Raw genomic sequence first — 12,809 nt, 5'->3', positions numbered from 1 at the left:
AGCTGCCCCTGGGGAAAGGGGTGCAGGACGCGGAGAGCCGGGGTCCTGACCATCTGGCCATGCCAGAAGGTCTTTTTTTTCCCTCTCTCAGACTATTAAGGCTCCACTCAGGGCTCCCTAAAAGCAGCAGAGCAGGAGACCACACTGTGCTAGACTCTTGAGTTGTGTGGTGCTGACCAGATACACAGACAGGATCCTGGCATGAGGGGTAGACAGCACACAGAGAGGTCGCGTGGCTGAGCAAGGAAGCCCGACAGAGAGCCTGTGCATGGACAACCACACTTAAGGACTGGGGTAGGGAGACGGGTGGGCTTCACGTGCTCCTATGTGGTGGGGCACAGGAGTCATGGAATCTGGGGCAAATCGAGGTGCACTTCACCACACGTGGCCTCACGTCACCAGTGAAGAGTACAGAGGGTTGGTAGGCACTCTGAATCATGAGCCATCTCTCTCGCCTCCACTTTCCCAGCCCTCATGCCTTTCCCTGCTCGCTCTTCCCTCCTCCCAAAAGTCCAGCCAAGCTCACCGCTGCTGGAGTCGCCCTCACCAACCTCACCACGTGCACGTTCAGGTCCCTGGGCGCCCAAATCCATGACTCCAAGGGCAGCAGGGAACCAGGACTCACCGCTGATTGGAGGAGGAGGAGGAGCCAGGATGTGGTTTCTTCTTGGTTAAATGCAAAGGGAAACACTGGGGTGGGGGGTAAGGCAGGGAACCTCCTGGGGATGACCTCAGGCACTTGAAACGGACGTGTTTTCCTGCCCAGTGAGTGGGCTGCCCCATCCTTGCCCTGTATGCGCTGCTGGGCTAGACAGGCTGTGGGGTGGGGCCGGACACTGCAATATGAGGCTGGCTGCGGCATCTCAGGGACTCCTGGTGTCCCTGCCAGTCCTGCACTCCTGTGCTGACCCCCTGTGGCCTGGATCACAGCACCCACGCCCCTCCACGTGCAGAGGTGGCGGGGACTGGAGGGAGCAAAGCAGCACCTGGACCTGGGCCCTTGGGAGGAGGGGGTAGTGCCGATCCTAACTGGAGTGGGCATGGGCAGAGGAGGGAAGGAAGGAAAAAAAAGAAAGAAACCCAGAGGGTGCCGTTCTCAGTTCACACCGCAGCAAGCAGCAGGCAGGAGTGGACAGGGCTAAGGAAGGCAAGCCCGCCCTTGCCAGAGATACCTTCTTCTTGGCCTGCAGCAGGTCCTGGTAAGCGTTGGACCGGAGGAAGCGGGCATAGCTGTCACTTTTCATCAGCTTGTAGATGTGCTCCTGGGGAAGGAAGGAGGTGGGGAGACACGGGGAGAGCTGTGAGCCAGCACGAACGGACACCACAACCCAGCAGATACAGGGGGCCCTGGGTACGTGCACAGGAACCTGGAAAATCTGCATCACGTTCCGCCTCCCTCTACCACACACACCCAGAGACCCAGAACAGGTTTCCTTTCTTGGACTAAGAGGTCCTTGAGGCTCACGTCCCACGGGATTTGTAACTGGGCCTAGGAGCCATGTCGGATGCTTCTGATTAAAATCTCAGGCACGGCAGCAAGAAGGAACAAACTCTTGCTGCACCCAATTTGGATGAATCCCAAGGGAACTGTGATGCGTGCAAGAGCCAACCCCCAGGTTACAGACTCCAGGCTTCCATTTATATTGCAGTCTCAAAATGACAAATTACAGAAACAGAGACCAGTTTAGTGGCTGCCAGGGGGTGGGGGATGAAGGAGATGGGAACGGAGGGAGAACAGGAGGCAGCAGTAAGGGTATTTGCAGTCATGGGATGGTTCTCTGTCTTGCCGTGTCTTGTACACGTGATAGAGTTGTACAGAACTAAATGGCTATACACACAAACACATGAATAGAAGTAAAACTGGGAAATCTGAACAAAATTCGTGCATGTAACCATGGCTGTGATACTACACTATAGATTTGCAGGATGTTGGTGCTGGGAGAAACTGGCTCTGTGGTGCACCTCTGTTATTTCATGCAACAACATGTGAATCTCCAAGTGTCTCAAAGTTTGATCAAACAAACAGGGAGTGGGTGTCTGCCCAGCAGTGAAGATGCCCTTGTCCCACCTCAGAGTGTCTGGGTTCAATTCCCAGCTCTGGCTCCTGACTCCAGCTTCCTGCTAATGTGTACCCTGGGAGGCAGCAGTGGTGGCTCAAGTGGTTGGGTCCTGGCCCAACCTCAGCTGTTGTGTGCATCTGAGGAATGCATAGTAGATAGGACTCCACTCATGCTTTGTCTCACTCAAATAAATGAAAAGTAAATAACAAAATAATTTGGAAAAGACAACCAACAGTCAGTCCTGCAGTTGGGTCAGTTTCGGCATATCAGGGCCGTCCACTCCACTTGGAAGAGGCTTTTGGCAGCCAGACCACGGGGCTTGTGGACAAATAACCAGGCCTGAGGCTGACATCCAGGAGAGGCAGGTGCAGTGGCATGGAGCTACCTCCTCTCCTGGACGCCAAGAGGCATTTACATTCTGTTCTTGGCAATGGATTTCACCCCTGACTTCCAACTACTTCCTGCATCCCTGTGGTCCTCTTGCAGGTCTGTCCTCATCACAGGCAGGAAAACCCTGGCCCATCCCACGAGGTGGAAAAAGGATGCTTTGTCCCTTGAACTGGAATTCGGCTCAGCTGCCCGAGAGAGCTGGGCTGTCCCCACAGAGGACCTGTTAGGAGTGGGAGTGGGTGGGGAGGGTTTGTTGGCTGCTGGCCTCTCCCCCACGAGCCCACTGTTCCTCCCGTGAAGCTGGGCAAAGGCCCTGGTGCTCAGTGGGGAAGGGAGCCGACAGTGCACAGCCAAGAGGCAGGACTGGCCACCGATGCCCTCTTCCCAGGGAGGGCGTGGAAGCGGCAGCTCTCTGCCTCCTGTGAGCTGGGGAGCATGTTGTACAGCTGCCAGGCCAGAGGACGCTGAAGTCAAGGCCAGGGCTCGCCAAGACTCTCCCTACCCAGCACCAAAGGAAGAGAGCACCCAGTAGCCAAGATGCAGAATTAACCTGTGTGTGACGTGCCAGTGGGTACAGGAAACGTGGTGGCTACGTACCACGGATCACTCTTCAGCCTTAAAAAGAAGGAAATCCTGTCCTTGGAACAGCACGGGTGAGCTGGGAGGACATGACGTGAAAAAAGCTAGGCTCAGAGACAACTCCTGCCTGTCTCCCATCACGCGTGGGATCTAAACAGTGGAACGCACAGAAGCAGGGAGAGAGGGGTGGCTTCCAGAGGCTGGTGGGGAACAGGCAAGACTGGGGAGATGTCGGCCAGACGACACAGTTCCCTTACACGGAAGGCAGAAGTCAAGCCATCTATTGGACATCGTGGCACCTGCATTCGTAATACACCATCTACCTGCTAAGAGTCCATTTTCAGTGTTTTCTTTGAAACAAGCATGTGAGGTAACGCACATGTTAAATGGTTTGATGGAATCATTCTGTATCTTACGTATCAAATACTGTGTCCAAACATCATGTTGAACACCATAAACGCATATAATTTTTCTCAATTTAAAGACTTTTAAAAAAATTTTAAAGTGGAAAGCAAGAAATTTGAGGGGGCCTCTTTGTCTTATCTTCAGTGGGACCCCAAAGAGCCTTGTTTGAGGCCAACTTCATCTCGGGTGTCCCCAAATTTACCAAAGCAGGGCGCCCCCCCCCCCATGGTAACGGACCCTTCGCAAGGAATCAGAGGAAGTTAAGGGCTGGGCTGGTTCTGGGACGATCAGCAGAGTCCAGAAGAGTTCAGATGGACAAATTTCATATGCACGCGGTCTCACAAAGTGTTTGCCTGAAATTTTCAGACAAAAGCTCCCTGTAGTTAAGCTCCTTGAGGCTGGGAAGAGTGTGCTTTTCTCTTCTCTTAAAAGATTTATTTTATTTGAAAGCAGAGTGACAGAGAGGAAGATACAGAACGAGAATCTTCTATCTTCCGGTTTACTCTCCTAAGGGTCACAATGGCTTGGGCTGGGCCAGGCTGAAGCCAGGAGCCAAGATCTCCATCCAGGTCTCCTAATCAGGTGGCAGGGACCTAAGCACTTGGGGCATCTTCCTCTGCTTTCCCATGTACATTAGCAGGGAGCTGGATCTCAAGTGGAGCACCCAGGACTCCAACCAGGAGCTCTAATATGGCAGCCTAACCCACTATGCCACAGAGCTGTCCCCTTTCTCTCTTATAGATATATGGCATCCACTAGAGGATCAAATGGCAGTTGGATGTGCACGGGTTCTTGGTTCACTGAGCTGCGTGTATGAATTGAATGTGCAGCAGGTTTGCAGGCCCAATGCTTGTTCAGGCTCATGGCTAGGTCCAGGTCTTGCTCTCTCTACATGGAAGGAAGGCAAGGGTCCCCCTCCTGCCGGCCTCCTCCCCCATATCCAAGGAATGGGAGTCTTTGGCTCACCCATTCCTACTGGTCTTAGAGCCCAGTCAAGGACGTCTTAGCCTCTGGTTTGCTGTTGCTGTGAATTATTCTAGCATTTAAATCCCAGCACAAATGTAACCCAAGGTAACAGTGACTCACTGCCTCCTTTGCGAGGCAGGCCCTGCTGTGTCTGGCCGACAGAGGCAGGTGGCTCCTGAGTCATCTGGAAAGGTGCCTGGACCCTTTCCAAACTCCCCTCCTAAGCGACGGGTCCCTACTTCTTGTTCTGACTCTGCAGAGGAATCAAAAGCCCCAGGATATATTTCAAGAAACCGCCCTGCTGCCCCGAGGGGGCTCAGGAAACCTCTTCCAGCCTAGCTCTTCTGGCCTGGTGACACATTTCTGTCCCCATCCTGCTAATTCCTAAAGGTTCACTGTGGCAAGGGAAAGCCTGGTCTGTTAGAAGAGCTTTGTCGATGGAGATGGAGCAGGACAAGGCCGACGCCCACACACTTAGCCGCAGGTGTTCAGCAGACACCTACGGGGCATGTGTTGGGCAGCAGCGGCCGAGGTTACAGCCTGGCCAAGGCAGGCAGGTCTCTACTGTCATCCTGCTCTGAGTCTACCAGGCAAGGCAGACCTTGCACGAAGATGCCCATGGCCTGTGGGGCAAGGGGCTCCAATGGAGAAGTTCAAGTTCAAGGTGCTATGAATGGGCACCACTGGGGACAAGCAGCCCTGCTAGGAATGCTGGTCAGTCAGAGAGATCCTTATGCACACAGGGAGATCTGAGTAGGCAGGGAGCAATGTGTCTCCCAGTTCCGGGGGACCCGGGAGAGGGTCTGCCCATGCAGCTGCACAGTCGGATTGACTGGAGCAGGAAGGGTGAGCCAGGCACAGGGAGGAAACAGCTGGGGCGGGGTGTCCTCTCTCCAGGGAGGCTGGTATGGGTGGAAGAGCAGTCTGGCACTGCTCTCACCTTCCTCACACCACAGGGCCAACGCCATAGCCAGGCACCAAGGCAAGGCAGCGTGGGGAGGAAGCAGGAGGTGAGATGAGCCACAAGAGGATGGGTTGTGTGGGGTGCCCTGCCCCTGCCAATCTCACTGCTACCCTTGGCCATGATTCCGACCACTCTATGAGGAAGAAGCCGCCAAAGCACTAACAGCAGACCCAAGGCACAGGTCTGCCCCCCCAAAGAGGGACCCCAGAAGCTCTGCAGGGCCCCAGCTCCAGCCTCCCTCTGGCCTGGGCCTCTCTTCCCCACAGCCTCAGGATCTGTGGCTCTCTCCTGCCCAGCTAGCCCTCCCCCAAGCAAAGAAATGCAGCCTTTGATGTGCCCAGTTATGGAAACGGGTTCCTTCCTCCTCACCAGCTTTGTCTAGGAAACACAAAGACAGTGAACCGGGGGTGGGTGAGCAGAGAGCTGAGATTTTTCTGGGAATGAGAATTAAGATTGGGCTCAGGGTCCTTGGCCATTTCCCAAATGCAATGAGTTTATCACTGCCAGGGACAGCAAGTGTACAAAGCTCTTGGCAGTGACCTCTGTTGATTTATGAGGGGCTCTGGTTTGTTTCCCCAGTTCTGCAGACAACCAGTCTTAAGGAAAATGTATATCTAGAATCTGTAAAGGGCAAGGGAGCCACTGGCAAAGCCAGCCAAGCCCCCACTGTGAGCCAATGCCTAAGGGGCTGGAGAAGAAGTGTTCCCTCCTATTTTTTCATTCCGTCTTACCTTCCCCCTCCCTCCCTCCTCCTCTTTTCTCCCTCTTCCTCCAAGCCAGAAGGCCCAGTTGACCACAAACAAGCAGAACTTTCAGGGATCACACTGACCCCTGAACCCAGTGCAGAGGCCTCTTCTCCAGGGACAACACCACCAACACCCCAGGGCCCTAAGCCACACCAAATGTCCTAGCCACGGTGCTGGCGGTGGAAGGGAAGCACACCCCTGCCATGGTGACAGTCACAGGGCCGGGATGCCACCCTGCTGCCCCACTCACTCCTCCTCTCCCTTCTTGGGGCAGGGTGCTCAGCTTGCCTGGAAGTCTAAGGTAGATGCAAAAACAACTGGATTCAGGAGGGGCCGAGATGCAGGCGGGAGCAGGAGGGAGCCAGCAGCACACACTCTGACAACCACACCTGCTACGAATCAGCGGTTTGCTGTAGGAGTTCTCATCTGGAAATCTTTCTTTCTAGACAACACAGTGGCTCTCACAAGAGATGGGGCAGGTAATCAAAGGGCGAGGGCCATGGGCCATGAGCACCAGAGCAGCTGAACCACTTCAGAACACCCCTGGGCCCTCCCCTTTGCCGTGGGTTCCCAACACCGCAGCGGTCTCATTTCCCAGTATCAGACCGCTCTGCTAGATGGGGGAGCCACTCAGCCGAATCACTGCACAGCAGCCAAGAGCTCTTCTTGCGATTTCAAGATCTCTGTTTTTCCTTTTGCAGGTGTTCATGCCTCATCTCTGCCTCCAAACCTAAGCTTTTTGGAATAAAACCCAGACTTTAGGAGCTGTCGGGTCCCTTGTAGTCCCCAAAAGGCAGATGAGGCCATGGGACAGGATGTGACACTGCTGTGTGGGTTTGTGGATATGGGCGTCCAAGGCCAGGTGGGGTTCAGGTCCCGATTCAGCCTTCTCTAGCCCTGTCCATCACCCAGCGAAATGCACAAACAGAACTGGGAGCTCTACAATGATGACCAGTACTAAGGATCATTTCATGGCACCCCCGTCTGAGGGGTTGCGGTCCATGACACAGAAGGCCAGAAGGTTCTGGAGAAAGGGGAGGCAAGAGGACTCGGGAGCAGAGCCAAGCCATGCATCAGTGCTACGTCAGAGAGGTGGACACTGCAACCCTAACAGGTCAGGTGGCTTGGCCAAGGTTAAGGGCAGAGCCAGAGCTGTGTGACACCAAAAGCTCAAGCTCCTCCCACTTGGACACGTTGCTTTTCGCTGTGCTTGCCCTGGGGTTCTGCGGGAGCCGGTGTTGCTTGGCTGAGACAAAGCCCCTGCTCCACACGGGCTGAGGGAAGGTTAGGGGCCTCCCCCCATGGCCTAAGTCTGAGTCAGTCCAGTGCCCGTGACTCCTTTGCAGGAGGGCTTCGTGGCCACCACTGTTCACGGTGGTCAAGGCCAAAGCGGTAGGCACGGCCCATGGACTGGCTTCTCGCCTAACAGACTGGCCACACACTATTTGCCCTCCACAGTTGGAAGCTGTGCTCCTCCACTGGGAACAGTTCAACCTGCAAAGCACTGAGGGGCTCTTGGGAAGCCCTAAGGAGCAAGTCTGTGTCGAATTTCACCTTTCAAGAAACTCTTGAATACCTTAAACCAAAGGCACGGTGGCACGGTTCAGCATGCAGACACGGTGTGCTGAAGCCTAGGGAGTCCTTTGCTTAAGCACGGGTTCTGCAGGACCAGAGTGTGTACAGTGGTGAGGACTTGGAGTATCTTCTTGATAAACATAGAAGAGGTCTCTGTTAGAAGAGAGACCACAGAAATGTGGCTATCCACTTACACGGATGGATGCAGCTCTGGGTGACTGGGGATATTAAAGGAGAAGCTTCTGTGTGGGTTCCCCAGGCCCCTTGCTTCCCCATAAGGTATCTTTCAAGGTCATCAGAGGGCCTAAGTGTCAAAGATCACTTGCCTTCACCCGGCAAAGCATCTGTATAAACACATTTAACGTACCCGGCCAAAGGGCACAGTGTGTTTGTGTTGTTCAGTCTCTATTTTTAGATAAGGGTAACTTCAAAGGCAGCCTTGTATGATGCCTTTTACCTACCCAAATCCCATGGGTATTGGCTGAGAAAACTGTTTTCCTTTTCCTCTTCCAGGTCACGGGGTTTGGTGCAAGAAATCTACGTTCAGAAGCAGCAACAAGACAAGTTTGGAATTGAATTCTCTGATTCCTTCTCTCCAGGAACTACTATACCGTGTGGTAATCGGCAGAACCGATCTCCAACAACTCATCTGTTCTTTTCAAAATGCATCCCTCCCTCTGTTGTTCATCTCCCTAAAATAAAACCACCCACTGAATAAAATGAGAAATCCCCGGAGAAAGCAGCACACGGCATTCTTTATCAAAGTATGTCTGGCAGGGGACTCTAGCAGGAAACACTTTCTGGGAGAGGATTAATGCCAGGAAGCTTGGTGTGGTCTTGTGACATGGGCACACAATGCCACCACCTCCATCCACCATCGCAGCAAAGATGTGCAGCCCTCCGCAGGCCGGAAGCCCTCCACTTGCGGGCGGTCCAGGGCAAACACATGACTGCACTCCTCCAGGCTTCAGCTTTTAAAGAAAGTGAACGTTGGTTGGAAACTTTGCATTCCTTATCCACATTGCTTTTAAACATCCAAGTTTAGGTACTACTAGAAACGTTTGGCTAAGCTTTCTTGTCTGCGGATAGTGGGTGTACATTCGATGGCATCTTTGTCAGCTATGTAATCAGCCCGAATGCATCCTGGCTTTGAACTTGACCTTGGATCATTCTATAAATGGATGATGGCCCAGGAGAGCTTTGGTAACTGAGGCTGAGGTTCTGCTTAAGGGCAGGTGCTTGTCTTTGCGTCCACACTTTCCCAGAGCCTAGTGTCATCCCAAGTTTTGCTGAATTGGTATATTGCAGACACCAAATTTAACCAGTGTTTGCCGATGACCTACTATGTATGCTCCCTGAGGAAGTCTGGCAGGGCTCTTAAAAGTTGAAAGCCAAGGGACAAATTACCCCCTGCCTTTTTACAATAGGCACAGCAGAGAGAGTCATAATTCTGGACTGAGCTGTCAAGGCAAAAAAAAAAAATTAACCTCAACCACAAACAGATCATGTCCTCAATGTTGTAGAGGCATATAAAGGGAAAGAAGACCAACTTCCTCCTCCCACCAAAGAACTTTCAGATCCAAAGGTCCAGAAAGCCCTCTGGGGACAGAGCAGGCTGGCTTTCAGCAGGTACCACAGTCGGAGAAGCAGTCGTACTTGGACAGTGAGGAAGAACAGGCAGGGACCTGCAGGGTTGAAAGCCCAGGGGCTGGCTTGGCCCACCCATTTCAGCTTTCAATCCATTTGAAGGACAGATTTCCAATCCAATCCACGCTGATCTCAGTGAAGTGTTTTCTTAGGCCTGTTTTGTTTTGTTTGTTAAGGGTGATGTGCTCTGAGACAAGCTCTGCCTGATGGCAAAAAGCCATCTGGAGCTCCCATTTCCTGTGTAATTTCCCTTGGCATAGAACTTCATGCCCCACAGGTCAAGGTCTCCCAGCTTGATGAGAGAATAGATGTGCATGAGACGGACGGTTGGGCAGATGGACAAGTGATGGAACAGACCCAGGAACACAGTCCTTGGAATATCCTTGGACACTCAGACCTTGTAAACTGAAGCCGAGCAGCTGGCCCACTGACTCCTGTCTCCTTCTGGGACTGGTGGAGGTTCTGGAAGGAGGCAAAGGACTTACGAGGAGATCTTAGCTTTCAGGACTTCCTGTGGCTGAAGTCTCTCCTCCAGAAACTGCCAGCACATCTTCAGAATACCTGCCCCAGACCTCTCTCCTGGCTCCAGCCTGCTCTGCCCACCTCCGTCTGATCCCCCTGCCAAAGGCCTGCAGGGCTTTGCTGCTGTCTTCGAGATGAGAGACGTCAAGTTCCTTAGGACACTCAAGGTCCAACCCCACCCCTAATTGCTCTTGCATATTTTCCTCCTTCCAAGAGCTGACACCGTCTTTCGGGAATTCCTTTCCAACCCAGCTTATTAGTAGGAGACCACATGGAAAATGAATGCCATTCATTTTTCTGAATTCCCACTTATGGACAGAGAGAACTTTCCACTTTCTCAAAGACTACCAGGGCTATGAGCTCAAACGATTTCTCTAGAACTCTTGGTGAGCCCTGGAGAAGGCATCATCCCCATTTTTCAGACAAGGAAGTTAAGACGGAAGGACCCTCGCCTGAGACCCCAAGGCAAGCAGGTGACAATGCAAAGCATCTGATGCCCCAGGACTGACAGCAAAGAACTCAATCCCCAGCATAAAGGACTCAGTCCTTAAAAAAAAAAAAATCATGGCCCATTTTTTTTTTCTTCCCTCACAAGGCTAAATCTATGAAATTGGAACAGCACAGCCAACAGCTGAGGGCTACGGTCACAGCTCACAGACGGTTAGGGCCAATTTGGTCTTGGCCCAAATTCCCAAAAAAGCCAAATGGAAATGCAGGGCCTGTGTTGGAGGGGTGTCCTGCAAGCACAGGCAATTACCTCTGCTGTAACCATGCACGTGGTCAACTGCACACAATCCTCCTCCCAGAGAGGCTGCGGCCTGCCCCAGGCCCACTTCCAGTGCGCGGGTAAATCTGCCTGGGCCTCACCCAGGCTCCCCGCGGCTGACATGAGGGCACAGCTCGGGTTTCTCTGAGGATCCTGGTGTAGAAGCTACCCATATGGAGTGTTCAAGGGGCGTGGTTATCACCATCCCCACTCAGCAGGTGGGCAAACTGAGGAGAAAACACTTAGAGGACTCAAGTGCACAATTCTAAAAGAAGTGCAGAAGCCAGATCAGAGCCTCCTGCCTGGCCCTGGCACATCTCTCAGGACCAGTCTCTCCAGGTGTCAGGGTGACAACCAAGCTCTCGACACAATCCAGGGACAGTAAGTTCCTGGCAGGAGACTCCTGGCCAGCAAGCTTGGAGATCTCAAGTCCTTGCCAGTCATGGGCTGCCAAGGACTTTAACCTCTTTACCTGGAAAATTCTCAACTGCACCTCCTTTGTTGGTGCAGGCAGCCAACAATGGCCAGGATAGGTCCCATGGCGTTGTGTCAGGTACTGGCCAACTTATGCTCTGCAACACCCTGTGTTGCCATGACTACACCAACACAACCTCCTCCAACTGAAGATGAGCTATTTCCAACCCTCTCTTCTGTATGCTATGATTTCAATACTTCTCCCTCCAAAGTCAAGGGTTTGCCCCCACCCCACACATCTTATATTAAAGGTACTAGGAGGATAGGAATTTAATCCAAGTATGGTATTTGAAGGTGGGGTCTTTGAAAGACAACTGGATTAGACTGGGCCATTGAGGTGGAGACCCCTAGGCTTACATTCCCTGTCTCTTGCCATTTGATGCCTTGTGCTACCTCGGGACCTGGTCATCAAGGAGACCGTCACCAGAGGCTGAACCAGTGGAGCCTTCCGATCTTAGACTGCGAACCTCCAGAATTGTGAGACAAGATAGACCACTTTCAGTGATGAAAGGCTGACCTTTACACAGCATCTCTGTATTTCTTGAAGCCTTTCAGTGCTTTTTACCATATATCAGTTAGTACAGGGGTCGTAACCACAGCAAGGGATTCAAACCTGGCTTCCATTTGTATTTTCATGTCTCGGGAGCTAGGAATGTTTCACATTTTTAAGCAATTGAAAACATATTAAAAGAAAAATGATATGTTGTGAAAATTACATGAAACTGAATTTCACTGTCCACAAATAAAGTTTCTGGGGCATGAAGCCAAACGATCTCATTGATGGTATGTACATTTTAACTGCTCTTATTTGGCAGAATTGAATGCTTGAGACACAGACGATATGACCCATAAAACCTCAAATGTATACCATCCCCCTTTTCACAGAACAAGTTTAGTTTTTAACTAACTCCTGGCTTCATGAAAAGGCAGGCCACAGAGCTGTCCTGGCCGTGTACCCACCCTGCAATCCACTGAAGGTTTGCATGCCCCCAAATTCACGGTGTTGAAGCCCTAACCCCTAATGTGATGCTGTTTGGAGGTAGGGCCTCTGGGAAGAAACTGGGTATGGGTGAGGTTGTGAGGGTGGGGTCTTCAGAAGGGATTAGACTCTGACAAGAGGAAGCGAGATCAGTTCTCTCTCTCTCTCTCTCTCTCTCTCTCTCTCTCTCTCTCTCTCGATGTCTCTGTCTCAGGACACAGCACGGAGGCCTGGAAGACAGCCATCCCAGAAACCAGGTCTGCTGCATGCTGACCATGGATTTCCCAGCTGCTGGAATGATGAGAAAGATGCACCTGTGGGCTTTTGTTACAGCTTCAGGGGCCCTAACATGCACCTGTGCGCATACATTGAGGATAAAAATATTACACTTATTGCTGGGTCTAAGATTGCAGATAATTATTTGAATTTTTTTGCCAAGTATGTTAAACATAAAAGTATAAAAAGGAATATGAATGACATTAGGAAAATCCAATTGTAAAAGTGGGCCCTGCCTTTCTGTGAGCCTGGTGCTGTTAGATACCAACAAGCTTCACTTCACCCAGTCCCCACTCCACCCAGGGACAGGGCCCATCTGTCCTACATGTGGAGAATTTAAGTACTCTGGCCAAGGTCACTCTGTTAGTAGGAAGCCCTTTGTATATTTATGGAGGAAACACATGTAAGAAACCATATGGAACACACTGAAAATAGGAACTGGTTTAGGAAGGCTGTTTTA

At 52.0% G+C, this 12,809-nt stretch overlaps 1 protein-coding gene across 7 annotated transcripts in view; it reads right to left on the bottom strand.

Annotated features, from left to right (window-relative positions):
- Nucleotides 1–12,809, bottom strand: part of RGS6 (regulator of G protein signaling 6) — a 622,010-nt gene that overhangs the window by 24,786 nt on the left and 584,415 nt on the right. For all 7 annotated transcript variants that reach the window (XM_089322278.1, XM_089322274.1, XM_089322279.1 and 4 more), the window contains exon 16: nucleotides 1,173–1,262. In XM_089322278.1, coding sequence (XP_089178404.1) covers nucleotides 1,173–1,262 — 90 coding nt within the window. The remainder of the gene's footprint in view (nucleotides 1–1,172; nucleotides 1,263–12,809) is intronic.

Source organism: Oryctolagus cuniculus, chromosome 20, assembly GCF_051225735.1.
Source record: "Oryctolagus cuniculus isolate XC-2025 breed Fujian yellow rabbit chromosome 20, ASM5122573v1, whole genome shotgun sequence".
Classification (NCBI taxonomy): domain Eukaryota; kingdom Metazoa; phylum Chordata; class Mammalia; order Lagomorpha; family Leporidae; genus Oryctolagus; species Oryctolagus cuniculus.
This window is presented reverse-complemented; position numbering and strand designations above follow the sequence as displayed.